Consider the following 27,206-nt stretch of genomic DNA (forward strand, 5'->3'; position numbering starts at 1 on the left):
TTCAAAAGGAAGTGATGGCCTGCCAGTCCCCAGTCTGTACCTGTCTGCTGACCCATGGCCAGAAGCCAAATCATATTTCTTACTCCTGCTGGGCATAAGATAATCAGTGTTCCTAGCAGGGTCTGAATGCAGGCTGCTGGTGCAGCCTTGCAAAGATTTCTGGTGAGTAGAATTTTGACCCTTTGCACCGTAACAAATCCTGCCAGCTGCAGCCTAACTTCTGAGCATAGGGCTGGTCTGAGGAATCTGGGGAGGTTAACATGAATATATATTAGTGTATGACCAATACTATTTGCCTGCTTTAAAAAAATACACCCCAACATATTTTCTCTTATGATCAGATTCAGAGGGTTCTCTTCTTAGGCAGCTGAGAAGGTAATAGGAGCTCCTGTGGAGGTAGTCAGTGGATGATTCCTCCTTTTTACTCCTTGCTGTGCCCTTCAGAATGTAGAAGAGATAGAAAAGATACAGAGTCCAATGATTTTCTGCTCCCAAGAGATAGTGAAGGGGATCAGGAACTGTCACTCCCTGTCCAACCATCCTGAGGTAGGAAAAGATTGTTTACAAGGGAGAAGTGATCTTCATGTTGTTTTCATGTTGCTTTCTTTACAACTACCAACCTCAAAACATTTGTTTCCCCTGCCCATGGCAGGAGGGGGTGGGCTAGATGATCTTTAGAAGTTCCTTCCAACCCAAGCTATTCTATGGTTCTATGATTCTGTGATTTTCCTAAAGACAGGTACTCGCTCATATGAAGGTGCTAAAGCCTGAGAGGTGACAATGTTTTATGTATGTCCTGGTGAAAAGAAGACTATATTTTAAAATGTGTGTGTATATCATTCCTAATAGAACTTCATAAGATAAGAAAGTATCTGTCATTTTTGTGAAAGAATTTTCGTGTGTGTTTCTTGCCACAAAGGAGTTACTGCCAAGGCTAGACAAACATTACAGATGTCCTACCTACATAAACTCCAAACCAAAACTCTGTTTTCCAGATGTTATGTTGCTCTTTTCTGAGTGGATATATCATAGAATTTATTCAAAAGAGTAACCACCTAAGTGTCTGTAGATTAATGTAGAAGACTGGATTAGAGATTTAGGAACCAAAGGTCTATATTGTGAGACTTGTGGCCATCATCTTTTTGAAGGACCAAATAGTAGCCTTGACTTCTGTAACAAGAACCAGGGACACTCTGAGATGTTTAAGAGAGGAGTCAAGCTTGCTATCCCAGTAAAGAGATTATATTTTTTGTTTTTTAGTTTTCCATGATATTTTCAAAATGAAAAGTCCTTAGAGGTTCTTCTGTATTAAATTATGAACATTATAAGATGGATGATCTCTGAAATTCCACTTCCCTCAATACTATGGAGGATGAAAAAGAAATAATCCACACAGGGCATACAGGTTAGCTCTTCTGGGTACATTGTGTGCAAAGTAGCAGTAGCAAAGTTATGTCTTAGTTTGTGAGACAATAATACAGCAAAAGTAGGACGTTACTTTTCTGGCGAAATGTAACAGACACTATGTACATTTTTAAAAGAAAAAATTCTTTCTTTCAGAAAAAAATTTCTTAGCTGTTATTTTGATAAAGTGAATTCAGCTAATAGTGAAAGAAGTAACAGAACACTGAATTCTAAATTCCACCTCCAGTTATTAGCATTATAGCCTTCTCATTTCTAGAGCTGAGATTCCTATATATCATTTCTGTAGAGATTTATGAATGTGCTACTATTTCCTGTTTAAGACTATTAAAGATGGTGTTAATAGCTATTCCTGGTTCTTTGTGTCAAAAGACCTTGCTTTCAGTATTTAATAATTTTCCTATTACTACCCAGTATGGCTGGCAGTTTTAATGTCAGACATATTTATTTGACAAAAAACTTGAATAAACTGTGTCTAAGCAATTTTTGCTGCTTCTATGAATGAGATTAAGGGTCAAATGCATTGTTTTGCCCCATTGTTATTAAAAAATGTGCTGACATCTTTATGCTTAAGAGCAAGGTCTTGAAATGTGGTAGAAGTGTGGTAGATTTTCCCAATGTTTCCAAATTATAAGACTCTCAAAAATTTCTTTGTGTGTTAGACTGGTGAGGCTTGTTACTGGTCAGCAACTTGAGCTTGCAGGGCTTCTCTGCACTGAACATACTCCATTGTCTGACTGCTGAGTTTAGTCTGTGCTGTACTCTGTGGTGCTGCCACTTTGTTTGACATGAAGAAATAAAAAGCAGAGCCTGACTTGAATTTGAGGAAAAATGAATGGAGAGGAGGAGGGCAAAAGCTCAAGTGGCTGCAGATAGGGAGGGTTCTTCATAAGATCCCTCCTTCTTTCAGTCTATAAGATGTAGGGTGCTATGGGGACAGATGAAGATTGTCTATCAGCCACAGTCCTCATCAGTGATCAGGATCCATGCCACATGTGTTGCAGACGTGGGGAAGTTTGGGAAGTATGTGTTGCTTCAGACAATGAATTTGTTATTATGAGAGTATCAGAAGGTATGTACATAAGATAAGACGTGGTTGCATAGGAGACCTTTATTCCTGATATTGTTCCCTAGCTTTGTGGAGATTAGCCTGCAAAAACTCAGACACTGTAGTGTCTAATGTAAGTGTTCATAATATGTACTTTGTGTGTCAGTGTTCTACATCGTGGAACAATAGGAAAAAAAGCCTAAAGGAGGAGGGATTGACTGCTTGCCTCCAGGCCATGTCAGATCAAACCTGTAGCAACCTCGGTGGATATTTGTTTCAGCTGTTATAAAAAAGTCCAAGCGATGCAAAGTCTCCAATTTTCTTAAACATTTTATTTATATTATTATTTATTCTTAGTATTTAAAAGCTTGTTCCAGTGTCTGAAGTACAGGTTTCCTGCTGCAGCTGCTTCAGGTCCTGTCCACAGAGTACATAACAGGTTGTTTCTTTCCTCTTGCAACACACTTAGTATTTGTGCATTTTTATCATGTTTTCTCCCATGTTATGCAAATCAAATAATTATTATTTATCCACTTAAGTTATGTTTTTTTAAAAGTTTTTTCTTTGGTTTTGATCTCTCCAGTTGGTCTAGATCCTTCTTGAAGTCCAATGCTCAATACTGGAATCCATATTTCAGCACAGGCCTACTAATGACTTGTATAAAAAGGAATATTTCACAACTTATATCACTTTGCCTGTAAATATTTTTGGTGCAATTTCAGCAAAATCACCAAAATATTTTTAAGTGGCCTCTATCCTTTTTTTAATGTAAAACTGTATTCATTGAAATGCTGCATGCCCTGACAAAGACTTTTTGCTTCATCTGAATTATGGTTTTTTTTATGATTAACAAGTAAAATGAACATTTTCCTAATATTAAAATTACCTTTGAGGCAAACAAAACAAAATAAAGTTTATAATGCGTAGATCAAAAACTAAACTAAAGAAAAACCTAGAGAATTGTTGATATCATTTATGTCTTTCTTTTTTCTCACAGAAAACCTAAACCTTTCCACAAAAATATGATTTCTTTGGACTAAGTGGTTTATCAAATAAACAATAAATATTGAACTTAAACAAATAGCATTACACATGCACAAAATTAATCTTCACATTCTGACCAGTGTAGACCAATTGGGATTGGTGTGCACTGGTCAGAATGTGAAGATTTTTCTAGAGTTAATTTTTCTGGGATAGAACATTTATATATGTATTTGCCTTTTAATGTTAGCCGTATCCCCTTGATTTAGCACAGCCATTACAGCCTCAGTGTTCGTCAAACCAGTGCAGAAGGCATCCTCACCCCTTGCCTTTGGAATCAGCCTGAAAGAACACATCTGCAAGTGCAGAGCAAAGAGGCTTATCTTCTCCTTCAATCCAGCTTTCAGGCTTTGAGGTTGGAGAAGGACAAAATCAAAGTGGTAAAATATCCACACACAGGTTTGTCAAGGAAGGGGTTAAAAAAGTGGAATCTTTGTGACTGTAAAGGGCTGAATTGTCTTCCTGACACCAGCAGGGGTTGCTGTCACTAGTTCGTGGTTGTCACATTCCTGTTATGCTTGACCTTGGAAAGGCTTGACAACATAGTCTGGATTTGATTAAGGGAATTTCATGTTTTTCCTTTGCTAGAGTCACCCCCCACCTCGACAAACATTTAAAAATGTTAAGGAGTAAAAAAAAAAAAGTTTGGAAAGCAAACATTTTCCCAAAAGAAATTTATAGTTCAAATTTACACCAAGTTCACACTAACTGGAGCAGTCCGGGTATCCAGTCAGGCTTTGAGAGCTCTCTGTAAACCATTAGTCACTTCCCTGGAAGAGGCAGCTTTTTATAGGCAGCAGAATAAAACAGACACAGATGTGTAAGTAATATTAGAGGCTTTCACATGTACCTGCCTTTTTTTCTCAGTCATACAAAAGAAAAAAGAGTGATTATAGAAAGAAAATCATTGAAGCCTTGGACTTGAACAGCTACCATGGAGATTCGTTTAATGAAAATAAAATATCTTGTGTTGTGTTTTTTTCTGGTTGTGAGAATTTATATAATGAACATGGAGGTTCTTTTAATTTTATCACATTGGGTTCTTTGTATTCTACAGGACTGTGATCATGCCAGCTGCCAATGAGTTTGATCCAGAAATTGTCCTGGTGTCAGCAGGATTCGATGCTGTAGAAGGCCACGACCCTCCGCTGGGCGGGTACAAAGTCACAGCTAAATGTAGGTATTGCCATTGGCACATGTTTCTGAGTTTGTATTTTTTCTAGTTAGGAACCTTATTATATAAGTCCAGTTCACATCTGTGTTTCTGTTTTGTGAGATGACAGCTGTGTCACTGAGGGCAGGGACTGTCCAGCAGTTAATACCTAGGGATGCCTGGAGAGCTGCACTGCTTGCCCAGATCATGGACAAGGTGGAAACAAACATATTAGAGTTCCTGGCTCACTCCCTTATGTTCCTCTTGGCATTTTTGTCTTGATTTTCTAAAGTAAAACTTTTCTGGCATTCAAATAACATTTTAGATGTTTCATGCTTTCAATAGGCCCCAATTTCCAAATGCTGGAGTAAGTTACTTCTCTTTAAATATATATTGGAGATTTTAGACTTTGGATGCCTAAATCCAATCTCATATTGCTCTTTTGTTATTGTAATCTTTTCAGCTCCGTGGCATTAATTCTGAATTACATCAGTGTTTATGAAGGCCAAATTTTTCTAAAAGACTACTCTGCTGGGTCTCAATATTTGGATGTCCATTTCAATCTTTCAAAATGTGTGCTTATGGCAGAGATTTAATACTTTCTGAAAGACAGGTCTGCCTGACACATCTCATTTGTAACACTCCAAAATCCCTAGATCTTACCAGACATTGTGGCCAAACTGATTCTGGGATGTTAAGCAAGGCTGGCTGATGTAGTAACTCTCTGTACAGAATTTGCATTGTAATATTGCTTTATATCAATTGCTTTACATGGGGCAACACAAAATGGTTTCCTAATGCAATGCTGTGAATAATTTTCTTCAGTATATCTACTTTTATTCAGTACATTCAGTCTATAATATCACTTCAACAGCTATTAAATATGGACCTCTGCTGCTAATGGCAAATGCCTTGGGAAAGTCTGGAGAAGCCAATGAGACTTAATGGTGTTTAAAACACTGCAGAAATGGACTCCAGTTCAGAGGATTTTGTCCTTCTAACCTCTGCCTTTTGTTACAGATCAATAGACCAAAGCTGTTGTATACCTCAGGAGGTTCAGGGTAGATGTAGATATGCATATTTTTTATTACAATTTTCACTGCATGCTAAACAGGCTTCCCTAAATACCAATGAAAATGATGGAGGAACAGTGTGAGTGGTCATAGGGGTGTGCTGTGACAAGGGAGAATGCAGAGAGCAGTGCAGGGGTCCACCCAAAGATGCTTACACAGGTGCTAATACACAAATGGGCTGGAAATGGAATATCCCTCTGGCTACAAGTTAGACATGTTGAGTTTTAGCAGAGCTCTTCAGCCTAATGCAGGAGTTGCAGTGGAGAGGAAAGAAACATAGCAGGCAGTATACATGTTTGAGTATAATTTCCCTGTGTATTTTGATTTTCAATAAAACATTTTGCAGGAAGAGGTGAGCAATTTACTCACTGTTTTTTTCCATGAGTGGTTTCTGGTCAGAGGCACCATCCCATGATCTTGTGTGGCAAGGAGGTGAACTTTCAGCTGATACTAAATTAGATATTTTGTTGAGAACCATTGTATGACTATCTGTATTTAGCTGCTGAGAAGGTATTCTATGTGTCCCTTAAGGATACAAGATGCTTTGGCATATATAATATTCTGTATTCTGGCATAGCAACTCCAACAATCTAACTAGAAATTGCAGCAAAGAAAAGCTGTCTGACATTAAAATTAGTGTTAATTTTCATTCATGAATTAATTAACTCTTCATATATTTTTTTAAGTAATCTTTCATAACTTTTTTTAAGTAACCTTAATACATTTTCTAATATAAGAAGCTGCACACTACTTCTGCATATGTGTCTGTAAGCAAAAAAAGGTGATTTTTTGCTTACAGACAAAAACCCCCCAAAAAACAGTGTAGGTGGCTCTTGTTTAAATTAAAAGAAAAGCCTAGATAGACTCAGATAATGATCATGCACCTGAGGGATGAATAAAGCCCTTTTTACAGAGCCAAAGGAATTTATTATTTCCCCAAAACAAAATTCTCCACATTCCACCATTCTATTTTAGAACATAACATACTATATGTGGTATGTAGGAAAATGAACATTCTATTAAAAAAAAAAGTCCAAAGAGAAACTTTCATATTGAACATTAAAATGGATACTTGTGCAAAGTTTTAATATAATTGGTTTGTAATAATTAGAAATTGTGCGTTAACAAGTAAAGCTGAACCTGTAAATATTCTTACTTTATAAATCTTTACCACTTTGTGTGCACTTAATACATTCAATTTTCTGATTTCTATGTTTTAATACAAGCTTTACAAATTAGAGAGAGATTGAGATCAAAGGAGAGAAGATAGATTCTTAGCGACTAACCTTGCTCTTATAGAGCATTTAGAAGCCACTAGATACTTGGTAATGAATTTTTTTATGTCTTTCCATCAGAGTACAATCTAAGAGAAAAAATTAAAATTTATTAACTAATCAATTGTCCCAAGTTATAAAGTAAAAATCATTGGATGAAGATAGTAGATTGAACTAATTTCAGCCTTGGAGTAACCATGTAGCAGACAATTACATTCAACAAAAATGATCTGGTAATGAATCTGCACAGTTTGAGAAATGCAAACCGTAATCTGCTTTAACCCAGAATTTTAATTTTTTTCTATATTATCATACAATCTTATTTACTGAGGACTTTCCATTTCTAATTAGTAAAGAAACATATCAGCAACAAAATAATCATATATGTATATATTTGCAGCTGATTTTAAATCTGTGAGTCTGTTGTGCATGTCAGAATTTATCACAGTGAATTTATCACAGAATTTATCACAACTCCTCTAGAAGGCTGTAGAGTGGAATCTGGCCAGCTGAGATCAGTGATGATAGCAGAGCTTGGTGATATCTCACTTCCTAATTTATCTCTAGTTGTATTAAGTAATGAAATCACTAATGGTCCATTAAAAAAAAGAGATCGGGTTTAAAAAAAGATTGGAAAGGAAGTTTGACTCTTTCCTATCTTATTGCACTTTTCAGATCACTTTCCCTATTTTTACAAAGTGTCTTTGCAATTCCTCTTTATCTGTTGATTAGTTTTCACTAAACTAAGCAATATTTGACTAATATTTTACCTGTCTGTGAAACAGATTTGTTTGATGCAATGTAGAATTGAGAATGAATATTAAGTAAAACATTTGTTTCGACCACAACTTTGAGGATTTCACAGGCACATTTTTCTTTATGTTAGCTCTTTGTGCCAATCCTCTCTCTTAATGAAGTGCTATGATTTCAAAAGGTGCTTGTATAATACACCTACATACACATACACATCTTGAAATATATACTCAACCCATATGCATAAACTTTGTGATGGATTTTATATTATTTTAAGAACAAAAAGGGCTTCAAAGATTTGATGTGACTGGTGGCATATGGCAGAACTTGTTGCTGCTGGGAAGTTCTCAGTCCTTTGGTACAAGCTACATTCCTAATATCTTAGTAAGGAAAGGCAAGCTTTATTGACAACACTGATGAAAGGCCACCTAGCATAATTAGAAACAGGTACGCTTTTGCATTCACAATCGCTTTGCCCTGAAGAAGGTCTTCCTCCCTCAAAAGGGTTTGTGTCAGAAAAGGACCTTGTTTTTCCAAATAAAAATTTCTGTCTGCTAAAAATATTATCTTTACTCACAGACACTGCCTTGCCTGTGGCATTATGCTATGGGAACAGCATCAAGTTTAAAATCAAAAAGCGAAGAGAAGAAAGTGAGGCAAAGATCATGTTAAACTGCCCTGGTAGTCCTCTTGGCCCAGGGTCTTGCACCAGTTAAAGGTGCCAACTCTTGCTCAGGAGCTTCTCTAATACCTGGTATGTTCTGTCAGGAATATTCAGGCAATTTATCTTAGATTTTGCTTTCTGTGCCCCTACTGTAACGACTCAGGTTTAACCTCATTAGCTGAAATAGAGGAATGTCTTTTGCAGTGTCCATCTTCAGTACTCGCATGGCTCTGTCCCTGTTGCTTGGCTAAGTGGTGAAGGTGGGTGTAGCAACTGGAACTCTCATACACAGATTTATGCAGAGTAACTATTGAAGTGTTTGGGACCTCTTTGTTTAGATCAGAGACTGTAAAAGTCCTTTGATTTTATTGTAAAATATAATCAGGTGAGAGAAAAACATCTCCGTTCCTGACTTGTCCAATGGTTTCTTTTTATTATTAGAATCTTTTTTTCAATAAGATAACACAAAATATCAGCACCATATAACATGTATTATCAAAATATATTTTTATCAAATTCACTTTTTTACTGGAGTAATAGAAGTTGTATTGACAATAAAATATAAGAAAAATAATGGTAGAAGAAGGGAATAAAGGAACTTTATATTTAGAATAGTAAGGATATGCTTAAAGAGTAGGAATATACTCTTCCCTATTATCCTGATGATCCTTAGATAGAACTACTGAAGATAGAACTGATACATTTTGTGCTTTATTTTACAGCTAATTTTTACATTTTATGCTAAAACATATAGTATTATCACACAATTTGAATTTTGTGTAGTGAATAAGTCTGAAGAAGATCTGTCAGATCCTATCATAAATTTGCAAGTTGTTAGATCTTGTAAGAAACTTAGCTCTGCTGGCTGAAGATGTCCATGTAACATTATCCTGAGGTGAAGTACTTTATTTTATAGAACAGTCCTTAGAATAATGCTTGCACTAAAGCCACTGAGATCACTTTACTGTTCAAGTAAATATTCTACATAATTGCTCATTAAATTGTGACCATTCCATAAAAAGAATAAAGTAAATAGAGAAGTGTCAAGCAAGAATTAAGACCTTTTTCAAGGTACTTAACTTCCTGAAGCACTTCATTTGTTAAGGGCTGTGATGATTTACTAGAGTTTTCCTGTTGTTTTACTCTCCTATTCCAAAGATGCTATTTGACACCAGAGTGCAAAATAGAATCAGCAATTAGCAGTAGGAAAGGATCCACTGTGGGCATTTAAAGAGTAAATGATATTTTGTCTGCTGGAATATTTTTCTTCTGTTATGCCAAATTTGTAATGAAAAGTTGATCCAGTGCCTAGAATATAACTGATTCTATCTAAGCTGATTTGCAACTTTTAATGTTTTTATTTGAGAAAATTGCAATAACTCCCTTAACCTATCAAAACCTGCATTATGTTGTAATACACTCCATTCAAGTGGGACCAATGAAAAAAGTGCTGAAGTTACTAGCAGTTTCCCTTCTCATGAGCCCTGGTTATTTCCAAAAGATATGTCAGCATAAGTGGTAGATATTAATGTGTAAGAAAGAATGCTGACTTACACATTGCCAACAGCTCTTCTGTGAGGAATCTCTTATGGCTGGAACTGATACTTTGCAGGACACAAGAGCAACCAGGTTGAACTTGGGGGCCTGTTGATTTCCTGTTGCTTTGGCCTTCACATTTCAGTTCCAATTCCCACTGGGAGTAATGAGTTTTGATAAAAAGATCTCTGAATGTAACATGAAATGCTATAAAAAGATAAAACACCTAGCATCTTGGCATAAGCAAATTCAGAAGCAATGGGCAGAGTTGTAATGAAGAGATGACATTGCTGAAACAAATGATCTAGCATGGTGTACCAGCTGTCACTGGAAGGCTTTAAAGGAGACTTATAAATAGCTGGCATCCTTGCAATTAGGTATGCCATAGCACACTCAGAAGGCTTCACCAAAGGCTTCATGCAGGAGTTTATGTTCCATGACTCATCTTTTTCTTGAGCCTTCACAACTGTCCTACTGTATCTTGGAATTCTCAGTTTCCCACTGGGTTTTGTGCATAGCATGTGGGTTAGAAACAGATCAAAGGCTAATGCTAGAACTACATATCACTGAATTCAAACGCAGAACTCCTCAGGGTCAAAGCCTGGTACTTCAGATATGTTTCAGGGATAGTTTCCCATGTGCCAGCTTCAGTATTTCTAAAACTTTCTATGTGACTATTCTGAGTATTTCAAGTACTTAAAAGGCTATATATGTTCATTGTTTTGGGGGTTTGTTTGTTTGTTTGTTTCCTGGAAGTACTTAGTTTCTAAAGGAGTCCCCAGATAATACTGTTACTCTCTACTGGACTTGAATAGCCTTGGACTGGCTGTGAGTTTTTTGGGTAGAATATCTTTGGGTAGGAACTTGACTTTCTTGTGATTGTCTGAAAGTCTTCTATGACTTTTGACTCCAATAAAGAGTGCTAACTGAGACTACTGGGGCTAATGTAATAGGTATACATTAAAGAAAAGCAGGAAAAAAGAGCTTCTGCAAATTGCCAAGTGACTAAAGAGAACAGTAGTAGCTTGGTAGCTCTTTTAATACAGTTTGATTTTCTAAAAATAGCATTGCAGGCTTTTATAACACCATATCTAATCTCTTCACAAGTAAGAACGTCTTTTTGACTCAGCTATGAGAAGCTGTGATCTTGGTAAGTCTGGCACTGACTGCCTCTGACTGCAGTTTCATAGCTGGCATAGCTGCTCTGAGCAGCTCCTTGCTGTACAAAAGAGTGGTTGCACACCACTTCCCCTTCTGACTTGTCCATTGTTACCTTGAACCAGGTCAGCTTCTTGTCAATCTCTCTGTAAACACATGGAATATTAATTCATCAGCCCATCAGAAAGCAAAGTCAAAAAAGTGAAGAGACTGAAGCTGAATCAAATCATGGAAGGACCAATGTGTGCCAGAGGCAGCAGAGAAAGGAAGAGATTGCATAGGATAATTTATGGTAGCAATAAGCAGTTAAATTACTTCAGTTGCCACAGCTGCCTTCTTTTCTGAATTCTCTTGAGTTCAGAGATTTTTTTTTTTTTTACATAGTTTGGTTACCTTTCTGGTACTTGAGGTTATAGCATGATTATCCAGCAGGATAGATCCTTCAGCTTTTGACTCAGAGCTAACAGCATTGGAGATGGGTTGGAGCAATGATCATTGATAGTTCCTCACTGAGGAGTGTCCTCATTGGTATCAGGTATTTTCTTTCTGTCCATTTTGTCTCTTGGAAACTACATGATACCCAGTGCCTGGCAGCAAGAAAATGTAGCATCAAGACTTTGCTTCCACTTGCTCACTTCTGAAAGCAAAGTTTCGGTTTTCTCTAGGGTGATTTCTTGAATAAATGGTAGTTTGCTATGATCCAAAAGACATCAAAATAAATGACAAATTAATTGGCTACCAAGCCTTAGATATGATTATTTTCTGTTTTTCCTGTTTTATAGGATTCACTACAAGAAGTAAAGCATTTTGGTTCCTTTTTCCTTGTAGCCCACAGCAGTCATTGCTCTATCATATCCTATGGTTTGGACATGGCTATTGGATTGCCCAGCCTCCTAAATTTTATGTTTATTTACTCCTTAGATTTGCTCTTGCAATACAGATATCGGTGATTTATTTGTCAGTGATGCCAGGATCTGATACATTAATGGCTTGTACACCACACTTATATGTATAAGTATGAAATGTCGAAAATTTCAGAAATCCTGTTCTCTGATGAAGACTAGTCTGTTGGCTCCTGTGGAAGAGAGATTGGAGTTCACTGTATAAAATTAGTATCCCCTCTAGGACACAGCATAAAAAGGCAAATGTAAAGATATTAGAGGAAAAGTCCTTTTTTTTTTTAAATTTAATTTAAAGAAGGGATTAGTACTTCAAAAAATTCAGAAAAATTCTGAGATTTGGTTAAAGAACTTGCTTTCACATACTGGCAAGTAAGCATATGTCAATGGCTTGGTCTATTGGCTTGAGCCATTAGAAAACTGAGTAATTCACCTCATTTACTGAGACTAGGGAAATCCTCGTCTTCAGACTTTGGGGCATGCATGTCTAACTGGACAATAAAACTCATCTGAAGGATTCAGAAGTCTTAGTACTGATTTTGTTATTGCCCAGTGTTTTCCATACTGTCTGGCTAACTGGTGTATCTTCAGAAAGGACTTACCTAAGCAGAAAGAGAATGAAATTAAAAATGTAAGTAAATAAATATTGATTTCACCTGCTTTTTCACTTTTACTTGACCTTTCTTTTTGCAAATGAGCCAGGAGAGATTTCCATTTCCATTCCCATTCCTGCATCTCAAAGAGAAGATCTGTCTGCTGGCTAGTTAACTAATTGGTACAAGTGAAAAACCACCTGTACAGCATGTTCAGCTATGCAGTGTCAATCCATCTGCAGAATGCATCAGGTATCCATCCATTCCTTTTATTCCTTGATTTAGGGCAGTTGCTGGGGACAGGGCAGAGGATAGATTACAATGGGAAAAAAAGACAATCTACAGAACCATTAAGAATTATTTTTCCTTTTTGGTCATCTTCCCTTATCTCTCCACCTACCTCTTGATGTTTTTTCTTTCATGCTACAGTAGCAACATTGGCTAATGACAATAACTTATGTGAGGGATGCAAAAAAGGTGTAATTGGTCGTATCTTCTCTCAGTTTTGAAATTAAACTTACGAAATCTTTTTCCTTATTGAAACAAAGAGTCTGTAATTTAGTAGAAGAAAGGAAAGAACAAAGTATTTTTTTCATTTAGGCAGTATTAATCACATCAGATTACAATTTAAATAGGGCAAATTAAATATAAGTTTTTAGGGCCATTTTGAAAGCAATGGAGCCTGACACAGTGTTCAGCAACTTGCCTGTGCCTTTTACAGGATTGGATCCTGAGAGAACATTGTTGAAAGACATCTCCAAATGTGGATTTCTGCATAACAAAGTGTCTGATCTTTTATAGCATGGTTGCATTGGGAATTAGTCTTGTCTTTGGGAATTTGTAGTCTTTAGTAGAGGAGCATGATTTATGTCTTAGAATTTAACCATTCTCTGTAATAAATAGAAATGTGCCACAAGTATTTACTTGGTTGCGCCATGGGAAAATTTTTAACATATTGTTCACAGCTTCAAAATGCTATAAAAGAAGGCATGTAATTTGAAGACCGACTATCCTTTGTGATTTCTAACCAATAGATTGATTAATATCTTTCAAAAGAGACAGCAGCCAAAATGTTTACATCTCATTAGGCAGAGAAGAAGAGAGCACACACAATTTTGATTATGAGCTTGGATGGTTCATTTCTTTGGGCTTCACATCCCCACTACTTAAGGCAGACTGTAACTTTAAGATGTTATCTCTTGCCTGCACAAATAAACAGCCAGTTATGCTTTTTATGGCGGGCAGTTCTCAAACCAACAGGGGATTAAATGATATTAGCTGCAGTTTGTGGTTCCCTGCTGAACTATCACGGGCTCCATGGATTCCTGTCCTGAATATTTCACAGAGCAAACACCTCTTATCTGAGGTGATATTCTCACACTGGCCTCTTGGCCATGGACTTCAAAAGCTGATCACAGGGAGGGCTTGAGAGGTAATAACACTTAATATAACAGTCTCTCCTGATAGGGATAGACAAGGTAAAGGTAAGGCGTCTCTGAAGTTTGCTCTTGTGTGTTTAGCCCCATGGGGTGATAAGGGGCCATCTGTTTTTTCAGTCTGCAAACTCATCTTTTTCACACTATCCCAGTATCAAGTGCACTTTAGGTCTGACTGGTATCAGCACCAGCAATTCTTCAGTAATCTGAAGAGATTTTCTTGGTATTTTTAGCTTTGATCCCAGAAATTGTCTTAGTTGCTGTTGTGTTGGGATATTTTACTGAAGCAAATACATAAAATAAAATTTAAAACATTATGTTCAAGGTATCATTGTGACAAAGAAAATAAGCTATTGAAATAGGTGCTATAAAAGGTATGTTAATTACTTGTGGTAAAGGGAAATTTTTGTGCTTAGCTATGTGATTAAACTCAAAACATTAATTCATGGTGGTAGTTTCAAAAAGTCACATAGCCACACCTTATTAATTGTTGAAATAGAATATCAGTACTACCAGTTCTAGAAGTTAAAAAACCACTGCTTCGGGCCTCAAAATTATTGTAAAAGTTAGTAAAATGCTACTCAGATTTGTTTTATTGTGGAGCTCTCAGAACCTCTTCCTTCATCATTTAAGCTTTTCCCTGCATCCATTTTTTATCAATGAAACATTCTAATTAAATTGCAATCTCCTGATTATAATACCTTTATATGCAAACACTGAATACTATGAAGTCTGCAATAAAATGATGCAAGTTGCCAACACTGGCACATGAAAAAGAAACCCTAATTTTTTTTTCAGCGCTTTATTACCTTCATTTGTTGTTTTGTGGGGTGGGAGTGGTGGCTGTCTCTAAGGAAATTGTTCTTGCTTATACCAACTAATTGCCATAAAATTTCTGGAAATGCAAGAATGTAGATCCTAATCCCACAATTTTTTCCTCACTTTGAACAGTCCTGTTGATTGAGATTACCCCACAAACCTGATTAATATTTACTAAAATAAGTAATGTTGACAGGGACAGAGATTGTAAATATTATTATGCTCAAAAAATGCTAAAAACTCTTCAAAAACATATTATTTACATGAGAACGTCTATTTGAATGCTTATACTTTTATTTTAATACTTCCTGAAATCTTACAGGATTAAATTGAAAAGAAATGCAAATTGTTCTATTGTAAAATATGTCAATTTAAAGAGAATTTACTAATAACTTATTTGCTTCAGATTCATTCTTTTCTCCCCATCATCAATTATGATTCATGTACACTGAAATGGACTAAGGGAAAGATCTTGAAAAATCTTCTTTGGAAGAAGAAACTAAAATAAGATAACTGTCCAGAACAACAAAGTATTGTTAGTTAATAAAAATTCACTTACTTAGTATTTTCTGTTCATGATGGCAAATTAATCACATATTTGTTTCCTTTGATTCACAGTTTTATCCCTTTTTCTTAAATTCCTCTTAGTAAAAAAAAAAAAAGTTCTCTTTTTGATATCTGATATTACGTCCAGTCAGAAGTAATTTGTTTGTGAGAACTCTTTTCTAAATGTTTACTTACTTAAAACAGATTAGCGTTCTCTAGAAGCAAAATAAAGCAAAACAGTTGCATTTAATAGTGGAATGCGTCCTTAAATGTCTCAGTTTTAAGTGTGCTAGCTTTCAAAATTATTTTCCTAATATAATTAATTAACATCAGATATTAATTCAGTGATTTATTTATATGGAAACCAGATGACTGACATGTAATGCCATATACTTTATGTTTTTATTTATGATTGCAGCCAGGCATAATTTGTTTGTTCTTGTTCATCGTTTTTCTTCTTATTAATCAAAGTTGGTTAGCAAAGAATAACTTAAATTGCTTTGCATAATATTTTTATGCTGTCAAGAGAAATCACCAATTTAAAATTTGAGATATATATAAATCTCAGTAAAAATTTATATATCTTCCCCAGTTTGTTTTGTTTTTAAAATTTTCATATAATATATTTCTTTTTAAAATAAATATATTTGTTTTAAAATAAACAAACTGATATTTATTCCTGTTAAAGAGTTTAATTTATCCAAAACAGTGGAAAAAATTACAAAATATTTTTAATTGGCTTGAGTTTTTTTTCTTGTAGAGAAGAGGTATTGACTAAAACATCAAATCCAGTTATTATTATTTGTATCTATTTTTATTTTTATTAAAAAAGATAATATCTGTAGTCTCAGAAATCCTCTGTTTTCACTGAAAGGTATAATAGCATCTTTTATGGTTTCTACAGGAACATCTTTGCAGTAAAATTGCTTTTCAATATGACTGGTCTGTGTCCTAACAAATTTACCAGGAATTTCTAGAAATTTTGTCAAGTTATCTTTGAAATAGTGGCATTAAATTAAATTAAGTGCAGTGTTTTGAAGCATGTTAGCACAGAAGTAAAAGTGGCAGAGTGGAACCCATTGTGTTGAAATTTACAAAGCAAGCAGATGAAAATAATTTTTCATTCACTTAAATATTTGAGAAAGCAGCATTCTTAAACCTTCATCAAATACTGGGGAAAACAGTGAAGAAAATCCATTTATCAAGTGATGCAATGCTGTTTCAATATTGTAATTTAATTAACAAATGTGTTACATCAAAGGAACTAGTTTTCCAAATATAATTGTGATATTTATATCACCATGTGAGTAAAACATTATTTTTCTAGTGGTGTTAACTGCACCAATGGTAGCTATGTACAACATACATGAAGACAGTGCATATGTCCTGAACCGTGTAATTTTTTTCTTTTGTCTCTTTTTGGGTGCATCTATTCCCACACACAGTGGACACCTCTGGGATTTTCCCAGCATGCTTTTTGAAGAAAAACACTGAGGTCACAGAAGCTGAAGATCTTTAAGGGATCTTTAAGTAGTTTTCATCCACCAGGAGTTTTCTTCCAATTCACTGAGAATTGCTGAAGGTTTTCTTTTCCAAATCACATTACAAATTTGAAGATTATATAAATGAACCCTATTTTTATAATGTTTTAGGTTACTGATAGGGAGTAAAGAAGATTACTTTAAAAAACACTTAAAAGGGTCTGTGCAGTTTTAATGGCTTGAATGAAACAAAACACCAAACAGGATGTCCTTGTCCCCTTTGAACTTGAAGCATCACATTGACATGAAGCTACTGAATTCTCATTAGTTATGTGGTGCTGGAATCCCAGCAGCACTTAATGAAGTTAAGTTTTTATGTAGTGCTTTCAAAAAAGAATTGGAAATTGAGTCTGATCAAATTTAGTACTCTATTACAGACGTAATAAAGTTGGGAAATCAAGAGAAATGAAAGGAAGAAAAAGAAAAAGAAAAAGAAAAAGAAAAAGAAAAAGAAAAAGAAAAAGAAAAAGAAAAAAAAAGAAAAAAGAAAAGAAAAGAAAAGAAAAGAAAAGAAAAGAAAAGAAAAGAAAAGAAAAGAAAAGAAAAGAAAAGAAAAGAAAAGAAAAGAAAAGAAAAGAAAAGAAAAGAAGAAAAAGAAAAATCTGTAACATAAGAAGTGTCTTTCATTCAGACAAAATAATATTTTCCTTAATGTAATTTGCATTATATATCTAAAAGAAAGCAAAAGTAAGAAAGATACTATTCATTTGTATTTTTGCATAAAATTTTCTAAAATACTTTTAAATTATTTACCCGTTTTTTTTAAATTATGTTTCATTGTATTGGAAGAAAATTTTGTAATTTATTTTAATGGCTGTCTTATACCCTAACAAGGGTACTCACAGCATAAACACTTCAGCATGGTGTACACTGACCATCAGAACTTGTCAGACCTAAACTCAGCATTTTTATGAGAGAAAGTAGAAAAAAAAAATCTTCTATTCTAAGGTGGGGCATATACTTCAGGAAGCAACTGAGAGAATATATTTAGTTTAGTAAACAGTCAGCACTGTTCTAGATATATTTCATCTGAAAGACAATAGCAGTCTTTTGGCTTTGGCTGACTACTGACAATTAGAGCATCATAAACCAGATGTCAAACATTGTGTCTTGAGTAACTTTTTTCTTCAGAATTTGCCCATCCCTCTTGTCATCATGGCTCAACTACCTAATTTAGTCCACTGGATAACACTCAGTCCTTTCTCAGTACCTGTTTTTATTTTATTAAAACTAGTGAAAGAAAGAGAATCTGTAAAATATTTTTATTTCCTCTGAATGTTTCCTTAGCTTTTAAGAAAACTGATCCACAATTAGTAGACTCAGAAATAAACATAAAATGGAATAAGTTCAGCTGAAAGGCCCCTCATTACTACAGGAATATTTCCTGACCAATTTTATTATAATTATATTGGTATGTCGCTGAACTCTTCCTTCTGTGTTAGCTTCAGCTCAGTGACTTTTACCACTTACTGACTTTGGGAGATTGATCTGTGGAGATTTCATTCTTGAAACATGTTTCTTCAGATTTTATTTTCATTTGCTTCAGTTTATCTCTCTAAAGTAGGCAATAGTTTCCCTCTTTCACGTCTCATTTTTGAAGCAATATCGATATTTATGGCAGCACTGTTTAGACATACATCAACTGCTAATCTGAAAGAAAGGGCTTGAGAGCAGCAAATTAATTCATGATGGAGGAGGACATTTTCCAGTGTTTCAGTCTGGAAAATCCCAGGTGTGAGGATGGGAAGGCTGGACATCAGACATCTGAGCTGGAATGATTCTTTTGACCAGGTTGTTTAACTTCTAAAACACTAGGACAAATGGTCAAATTCCCTTCTTTTCTAGGATATCTAAAAGCCACGCTGGTAAATGCATACCACTTACCAAGTTTTTGTCATGTTATTAGCAGAGAAGTGCCAGTATATTCAAGGGAAGAGGACACTGAACTAAAAGGGTGTTAGGAGAGATTGAACTAAGTAGGGAGCAGAGCTTTAAAGAGCAGATGATTTATGTCTTAGACAAAGAAAGCAAGGTGTACAGTGGGTTGGTAGGATAGCAAATATTTTGTGTAGTCTGAGGAAGTATCACTGGGTTTAATGGAGCAAATTTGGCATTGAAATTCTCTGTGTATACAATTATTTTCAACTTTTACGAAGCAGTGTCCTGGTTTGAAAAGAAAGTGAGTTTTTTGGGAAATTATACTAGATATTAATTCAAAACTAAACAGATTATTATTATTACAGGCTAATATGATTAAATGTACTGTAAGTAGAGCAAATATAATTTCTATCTAATTTCCATGGTTTCTGTATAAAAATACCCCTGTTAGCTTGAAATTTGAATGATTGTTAGAAGTATATTAGGTAGTGTTCTTATATAGAAAATACTTTCCAAATAATTTCCTAATAAGTATATAATTAGTATACTAATATTGTATGATAATATTAGCATTAAAACTTGCTTAAATAATACAAGGATTTGAAAGTAGGTCTCCATAATCTACAAAATCTCTACTAAGAGTAATTTTTATTGAGGCACTAACAGAAGCATAGATTACTTAACTAAAATGCATTCATCTTTAATTTCATATTTACCTGAGAAGCTTCTCACTGAGCATGCTGTATTCACAATGCATGACCTTGGTAGATGAAAACATATTTTATCTGCCTGGGTGTAAATAGTCTTTTGGAGCCGTAAATGAGCTTTCTCTCTCAAAGTTTGGCTTTCTGGACATTAAACATCTTATTAAGTCCAGATTTGTCCATGACAGGCAGTATAGAGAGGTGTTTAATCCCAAAAAGACCATCTTTTAAGAAAATTGCTGCAGCAGATCTTCTTGGGGATATTTCTCTCTTCCTACTGAATGGTAAATAGACTGGAGGAGTAGCAGAAACAAGACAGTTAACTTTTTCTTACTTAAAGGTAGGGAAGAAGAATCTTGATAAATATTAAAATCAAGGAGGTTTCCCCATCCCTTTTCAATATGTAGAAAGGTCATAAATTGAATATGAAATTAAATGAAATTATAAATGAGACTTCTTTTAATACAGATCAAGTTGCTAAAATCAGTAGTCAAATTCCCTAAAAGTAAAATGAACTGCAGAATCTTCAATATTAAGAAAAACTTTTACGCAAGTTCTTTACATGGATTTAAGAGTGGTATTGTGGAATTCAGATGTGTCTTTGAAGTAAGCTGACCACTACACTTCACTGGGAAAAACCATTTTTACATAAATACAGCTATCGGTGGTGGTGATAGGAGATTCTGTTGGTTTTGTTATTTTGCACTAACACATGAATGATCTGTAATAAAAAAAGAACTTTCCCCTCAGATGCAGCTGTCATGTCACTGTTAGAAGTAAGCAGTAGTTTAGAAGGGGTGATAGAAGGATACATGATTTTGAATGTGAGGGAAGAGATACAGTGAGTGAGGACATCCCCAGCAAACTCCTAACATGCAGATGTTAAGCTTTCTGCTAGTCCCTGCTTCTCCAGCTCTTTCAGCTATCATAAATACCCTGCACTTACCCTTCTACACATACAGATTGGTAATGTGCATGCATCTATTTGTGCTGACAATTAAGAATTATGGCAGGGAGGGGTTAATACTCTTCAAACCTCTGGACACCTTCAGGATTTGATTGGTCCATTTAGAAACTGTTTTTCAGGTAAACTGCATTTAAAATCCTTCTTTGCAGCACCTGGTGTTGGTACATTTAAATGAAACTACAAATGCACTAAAATTTTCCAAGGAATGGAAGACACTAAAGGAGAAGAAAGACTATAAAGCCAATTGTGGTGGTTTTGTTGTTGTTTCAACAATTTGGTCCTTGAGCTGAAAGGGAGAGAAAAAAAAACCAGGAAGAAGCTGGCCACAGAACAAATAAATATGGCATTGGCTCATATTCATTACAACACATTGGATAAAAATGAACAATGGCAAATCTCAGCTTTCATGCACTTCCTTGGAAAAAAAGCAGTGTTGTGCAACTTGGCCAAAAAGACGACAACATGTACCAGTGCACACATACAGCCCAGAAGGGGAGTCAAACAGCACCAGAAGAAAATAGCTGTTTTATTTGGAGGCCCTGTTTACTTGGAATATTTATTACTTTCATCAAAAAATATCAGTTTAGCATATCACTTGCACAATTTCTACTCTTTTGGTTTTCATAAGAATTCCAATAAACTCATTTTGCTACTGAATGGGAAAGATATTAGAAAGATTCAGAGACTTGGGGGGATAGAAAGAAGAAAGGTCAGCACAGAAGAAAAGGCTTAGATGAAAGTATGTCAGAGCAAAGCTTCCCATGAAAGATTATTGAGAATAAAGCTTTTTTTTAAACAGACATAAAAAACAATATATAAATCAAGAGCACAAAAGCCCTGTTTTATGATTTTTTTTCTGGTGCTGTTTAATTTTTTTATATCTTTTTTGCCATTGTTAAAAAACAGCCAAAAACTTCAAAGGCACACTGCATGTGTTCTAAATCAGGACTTCAGTGCTGATGTATGACAGCACAAAAATTAAAACTAAATAAATGTGCTGTCCAAACTACCATATTTCTCAAAAAATTACTTTAAAGGCTTTAAAAAATTAGAATTATTGATTGATCTTACTTTACCAACCATAATGTTTTCACCAGAGTAAAGGACAAAATATTATATTAAAAAGAGAGAAAGAAAAAAGAGTGTTGTCTGAACATATCTGAACACCTGTATTTGGCTGTCTTGCAGTTTTGTCAGACAGGCGAGGGGGAAAATGAAACTTTCCAGTGATTTGTCAGATCGTCGGTATGGACTGCATAATTTTTCAGTTTATTCACTGTTTTCTGGAAGGCTCCTTTACAGTCAGGGTAAATTGATGAAAACAAGGCAGTATATCTGTGAAGGAAAGAATAGCATTTCTGGTCTATCACATAAAAATGGTTGTAGAATGAATGTATTCTCATGAAAAATAGTTTGTGTAAGTTTTTTACTATTTTCTTTTCAAAATATGAACTTTTTAACATGTTGCGTTAGCATTCCATTTTAATTTACCTACTTTTTGTAGGATCTTTCTGTTTTCTCTTAGAAATGGCATGTCTGAGTCTAAAGGTGTCTGGCCACAGAACACCCATTAAATCTGCTTGCAAAAAAAATTGCATGACTGGGGTCTTTGTGGCGTCCCTTTTCCTCTGGCCTCTACTTTTACAATGGCCATTTGCTGTTCTTCCACTAAGTCATCTTGATTTGTATTGACTCACTTGTTTTATCAGGTTACAAAAGGGGCAAGTGGCCCAGGCAAATAGGAATGCAAATGCTGTTCTTTTTCATAAACATTTCTTTTACGTTTAGGACTCATTCATCCCATCCCTGCTAGTGTTCTTTTTCCAATTCTTATTGCTAGTGTTCTTTTTCCAATTCTTATTAAGAAATAGTCACCAGCTCTAATTTATGCTCCTATTTAAGTCTGAGGAGTGGTATTTCTTTGCAAAGGTTCCTGGATATTTGTGTGATCAAGAGAACTGGTTATTTACTTGTTATCATTTTATATTATTTAATCCCTACTCTGTTCTGTTCAGTTGCTTAAGTTAGACATTAAGAGAGCAGATACTGTAGGATGTCATTTTATGAGCACTAGTAAGAAATAGATAATTAAGTTTAGGAAGTCAAAGTATGCAGTGTGCTGATCATAACGTCTGGCAAATACTAACATATGTTTACAGTGTTATAAACTTGAAACAGGGCTGCACTACCTGACCTATTCATTTACTATTACTTTGATCAGTTCTATTACTGTATAAAAGATTGACCATACTTAGATGTAATAGAAGGACAGGGATAACATCCTAGAGAGTTCGACATACTCTGTGCTGCCCCAGCTTTAATCACCTGACCCTGGTATCTCAGCTGAAAGCCCAGTTCCCTGAGATTGTTAATGGTGCCTCCAGAGGCTGACTCAAGAGTTCCAGAGCTCTCCAGGAGTGACTAACCCCAAAAGAATCTCTCAGGGTTCATTGCAGATTTTTTGGTGTATGCTAAGTGCTAAAGTTGCCTCTCCAATATGTGGAATTCAGTTTGCCAAAATTCATCTTGGAGCCAGTTACTTTGAGATTTTTAATGAGCACTGCTCATATAGATAACACTTGTTTGTTTGTTTTTTTTGATAAATTTTGTAATAAAGGCTTTACAGTGTTTCATCAAGGAAAGAGTTCATCACTGTTTCCATATAGATGTTACCTAGAGCACATGTATGGAAGTGATATGTGTGCTTTTCATATTGAACTTTACAAGATGTGGCCTGAAATTTCGTTTATAGAAAAAAGAAATATCAAGAATTTAAGACTGCACAGTTATAGTGGGAACAAGTAAAAGTTACATTTATATTGTCTATATTTCTGCTTCTGCCTTTTTCTTGATGATGTCCTCAGAATTTTTTATTGGTGGCAGTCATTTGATGACTGACAATGGAATACTCTTGGACTGGCAAAGTGTCACTACCTTTCCCTATAACTCTCTGCTGTCCAATGAACTGCTAAAACCTGTCATTTCTCTTCTCCTCATTTCATTCCTAATTAAGATAGTATCAGCACATAAAATCAAATTAATGAAAAATTTGAATCTGGAGCCACTAAAAGTAGCATCAGTAGAGACTCTTTCCAGAACAAGCTTTCCAGTTTGGCACAAACATTTATCTTATGTAGGATGAATGAGTTGCTCACTTCAGTCTTGCCTGAAATTGTTTACACACTCCTTTGGAACAGTTAATCTAGAAATTGCATACAAAAACTGTGCACAAAGGATCATTATTTGGGTTGTAAGGACAATTGCTCTGAAGTTAGACCAAGAGAGATTTATGATTGCTTGAACAATGGACTCCTTTTGCATATGCTGTAAGATAGAGATGTTAATTAAATGAACATCTACTATTCTGAACCTTTGCTTTTCTCTTCCTAGAGAGCCAAGTTTGGATTTTAACCATAAGACAGCAGTAAATGCTAACTTCTTAATTTCTACCTAAAGCTAAAAACTATAGGAAATAAGTGTTCCTCTATCATCCTCTTTATATCAGGTTTTTTTTTTTTTTGTTATCCACTTTCCAATAATTAAAAGCAACCTTAAAACCCAACAAGTTCTGTGGTTGATAAAAAATTATGGCACTGTGGTATCCTAAATTTCTTGTTTCTTAAATCTTAATTTCACCTTAAATCATTTTTTTTTAAATTTTTCTATTTTCCAATGTGTAACATCAGCTATCAGGTCACTTATTAAAAGACACAGCCAGAAATATGAGCCAAACTCTGATGTAAATATTTACTTGCTTGCATTATGTAGTAGTCCCACAGAACAGGTAATAGTCATGTCAAAGCAAATTCTCTCGAGCATTTCCAGACATAGCAAGAGTACAGGAAGACCCAGTACAGAATGTGCAAGAAGTAAAAAAAATCCAAGCCTGAAGGGGTCATAAGGACTATTCCTGCCTGTTTCTTGGGCATCTGAAACAGGATAGGAAGAAAAAAAATGGTTTTTTACAACCTTCTCTTCCTGCAACCGCACACTTGCTCAATCACACCCGTATCAGACCTGCTGGCTGCATGTGTTGGATTTCACACCTTTTGAATAGACAACATCCAGATCTTGCTCTGATTTGTATAGATTTTAGCACTAAAGAAATGTTTTTGTTAATAGCTATCGCTGCCAAAAATAATCTTAAGTTTGGAAATGGCTTTTTTGGTTACCGGTGTGCAAGCACTTGTTTTCAGACATGTTTTCTTCTGAGATCTGAGCATTCAGTCCTTGCAAGAGTTATGATAAAGACAAAGATTTACTGTTTGAGTTCACATTGGGTACAAGGAAAAGAAGAGAAATTTCTTTGTTTGTTATCTTTGTTAAAAAGACTTCCAGGCCAGACTTTGAGCTGTTCCAGGTTGGACTAGGTGTATGCCAAGGCTCATCAGCTTGAGATGGAGTTATACATCACCTGGGAAAGAGATAGAAGCCACCTTTTCCACTGCTACTAAGGATTTATATTTATGGAAAGGTAGTTTGAGTTTATTTGTGATCACCCGTTAGAAAAAGTCATGGTCTGGGAAGATATATAAATAGCTAATATGTTAGAAGGAGCAACTGCTATTGGTTCCTCAAGTCCATATGAGTTCAGGAAACTTACGCATTCACTTAAAATTTCTGTTCTGATTGATAAAATGTGGATCTCCAAATATGCATTTGAGCTTTAATGTGTATTTAGTTCACAATTTCTAGACTTACTTTACTATAGTTAAGACAATAAAATTGTCTGTTTTTAATAGGCCAAGTTTTGATCACATCCAGAAATATAAAGCCATTGCAGCCATTGGATTACTTCAGATTTTTTCTGACAGTATGGTAGTATGTCAGAATAAATGGCAAGAGATGTAATTGTTCCTAGGGAGACCAGCCCGTAGTCAAGTACCTGCTTATTTCAATGTTTTCATTGCTTTGAGTGTTATCACTAACACCTTTAGCCACACATACAAACCTGTCACCCAGCACTGTGCCAGCTGCCTGTGTTCAAACCTCTTTTTAGTTAGCAACTTATCACTGAGGAATCCAGAGTTCACTGAATTATTTCCATGTTAATATTACTGGAGCAGTGTCTCACCTTTCTCTGCAAATAAAGGATACAAAAGTGTATCCCTGGGGAAAGTTCAAAATGCTCTTCATCCCCTTGTAAAAATAAGACCATAAACTTATTCAGCTCTTTTTACTTTCTGACCCTTTCTGATGGTTATAAGAAAATCTGTTTCCTTGACATTCATTTTTTTTCTTGCTCATCCTTCCATGCCTTTATTGTCTATTAGCCACAAGAATATTTATTTGTCCTCTTATGTAATAACAGTCTATTTTATTTACCAAACAAACACTTTTATCCTTTTCCCAATTCTCTTATGTCCCTTTTTTCCTTTCATCTTTATCTCTCATGGGTAATTAATATTACTAAATAATTAATTCCCCCCAACATAAATTTTAGCACTGAAATCTAGGTTAAAACAGTAAGAATATGCTACAATTTTGGTCCATGGCCATTTACTTTATGAAATTAAATCAGCAATTTAGCCAAAACTGAGAATGACTAAAATGTTTATCCTCTGCTGGAGTGACCACTTCGTGTCCTAATGAGTGGAACTGTTCTGAGTTTTATATTTCTCCCTGTTTATTTATTTGTAGTGACACAGTTGAATGCCTTTCTTTTCTATGGTTTCTAAGTGGCTTTGCTATGAAGTTTGGATAATTTTTGCCCAAACTCTCAGCTACTGTGGCTCTTCAGCTTTCATCAGGGCTAAGAGTAAATAGCTGAGTAAATCCTGACATTGCAATTTGATTTACCTTGTTTGCTAAGATTCTAGAGCCACTAGAGAGCTTTTTAGCCATTGCAGCAGCTAGCTCCTAAAACTGGAGGGAGAAACAGTAGCTATTCTGGTAGACGATTTTCAGTGACTCCAGCTAAAAAAGCTGATGTGCTGTTTACCCTTGAAGAAGAAATAACTGTTGCTGCTGAAGAAACAGTATCTCAATGTGGAAGGAATGGTTTTTGCCCTGTTGTGAACTTCCCACTTTTAAGGAGAATGACTAAGATGACTGTTGCAGCTGCAACAACATCTGGAGTCCTCAAATTACCTTGACACTAGTTAGCTGGATTTAGGTCTGAGTGTAGCACAGAAATACCATTGTTTGTCTTGATGTTTCTATTGTTCAATGAAGATTACCATTTATTTTAGGTTTTCCAGCTTCCCTTAATACTGCTGTCATGCTATAGTAACAGCAGAGATAGTGGTAATTTGTTTATATATGGATCCTGAAGAATCAGGAGTGATTGTGCTCCTCACTCTGAGAAAATCCAGAAAGTAGTACTCCTTGACTGCTCAGCCACCTGAAGGCATCTTTCACCCATGTCATCTTATTGCTTTAACTTTCTCTAAGAAAAGGTAGAAAACCACTGAGTAAAGAGTTCCATAAGGCTTCTGAACCACTAATTCTCAAGCAGTAATTGGTGGGTCACCACTTGGCTGCAGGATCTCACAGAAAGACTCTTTCAGACAACTGTATGTTGGACAACTGGAAAGACAGGGGTGAGGTATTCAAAATTGTAAGAAAATAATTTATTCTTATATGTATTTCTTGGGGGATTTGTGGGGGAGAGGGGGCAGTGCATGGTATTTTTGGGGGAGAGGGAGGTGGTGTGGTAGAATTTCTGTGGAAACAAAGAGACCAGAAAATAAAAATGTCTT

At 35.3% G+C, this 27,206-nt stretch overlaps 1 protein-coding gene across 5 annotated transcripts in view; it reads left to right on the top strand.

Annotated features, from left to right (window-relative positions):
- The window catches only part of HDAC9 (histone deacetylase 9), a 457,531-nt gene that overhangs the window by 392,418 nt on the left and 37,907 nt on the right, over window positions 1-27,206 (top strand). For all 5 annotated transcript variants that reach the window (XM_066554161.1, XM_066554142.1, XM_066554170.1 and 2 more), the window contains one exon: window positions 4,569-4,687. In XM_066554161.1, coding sequence (XP_066410258.1) covers window positions 4,569-4,687 — 119 coding nt within the window. The remainder of the gene's footprint in view (window positions 1-4,568; window positions 4,688-27,206) is intronic.

Source organism: Molothrus aeneus, chromosome 1 (assembly GCF_037042795.1).
Source record: "Molothrus aeneus isolate 106 chromosome 1, BPBGC_Maene_1.0, whole genome shotgun sequence".
NCBI lineage: Eukaryota > Metazoa > Chordata > Aves > Passeriformes > Icteridae > Molothrus > Molothrus aeneus.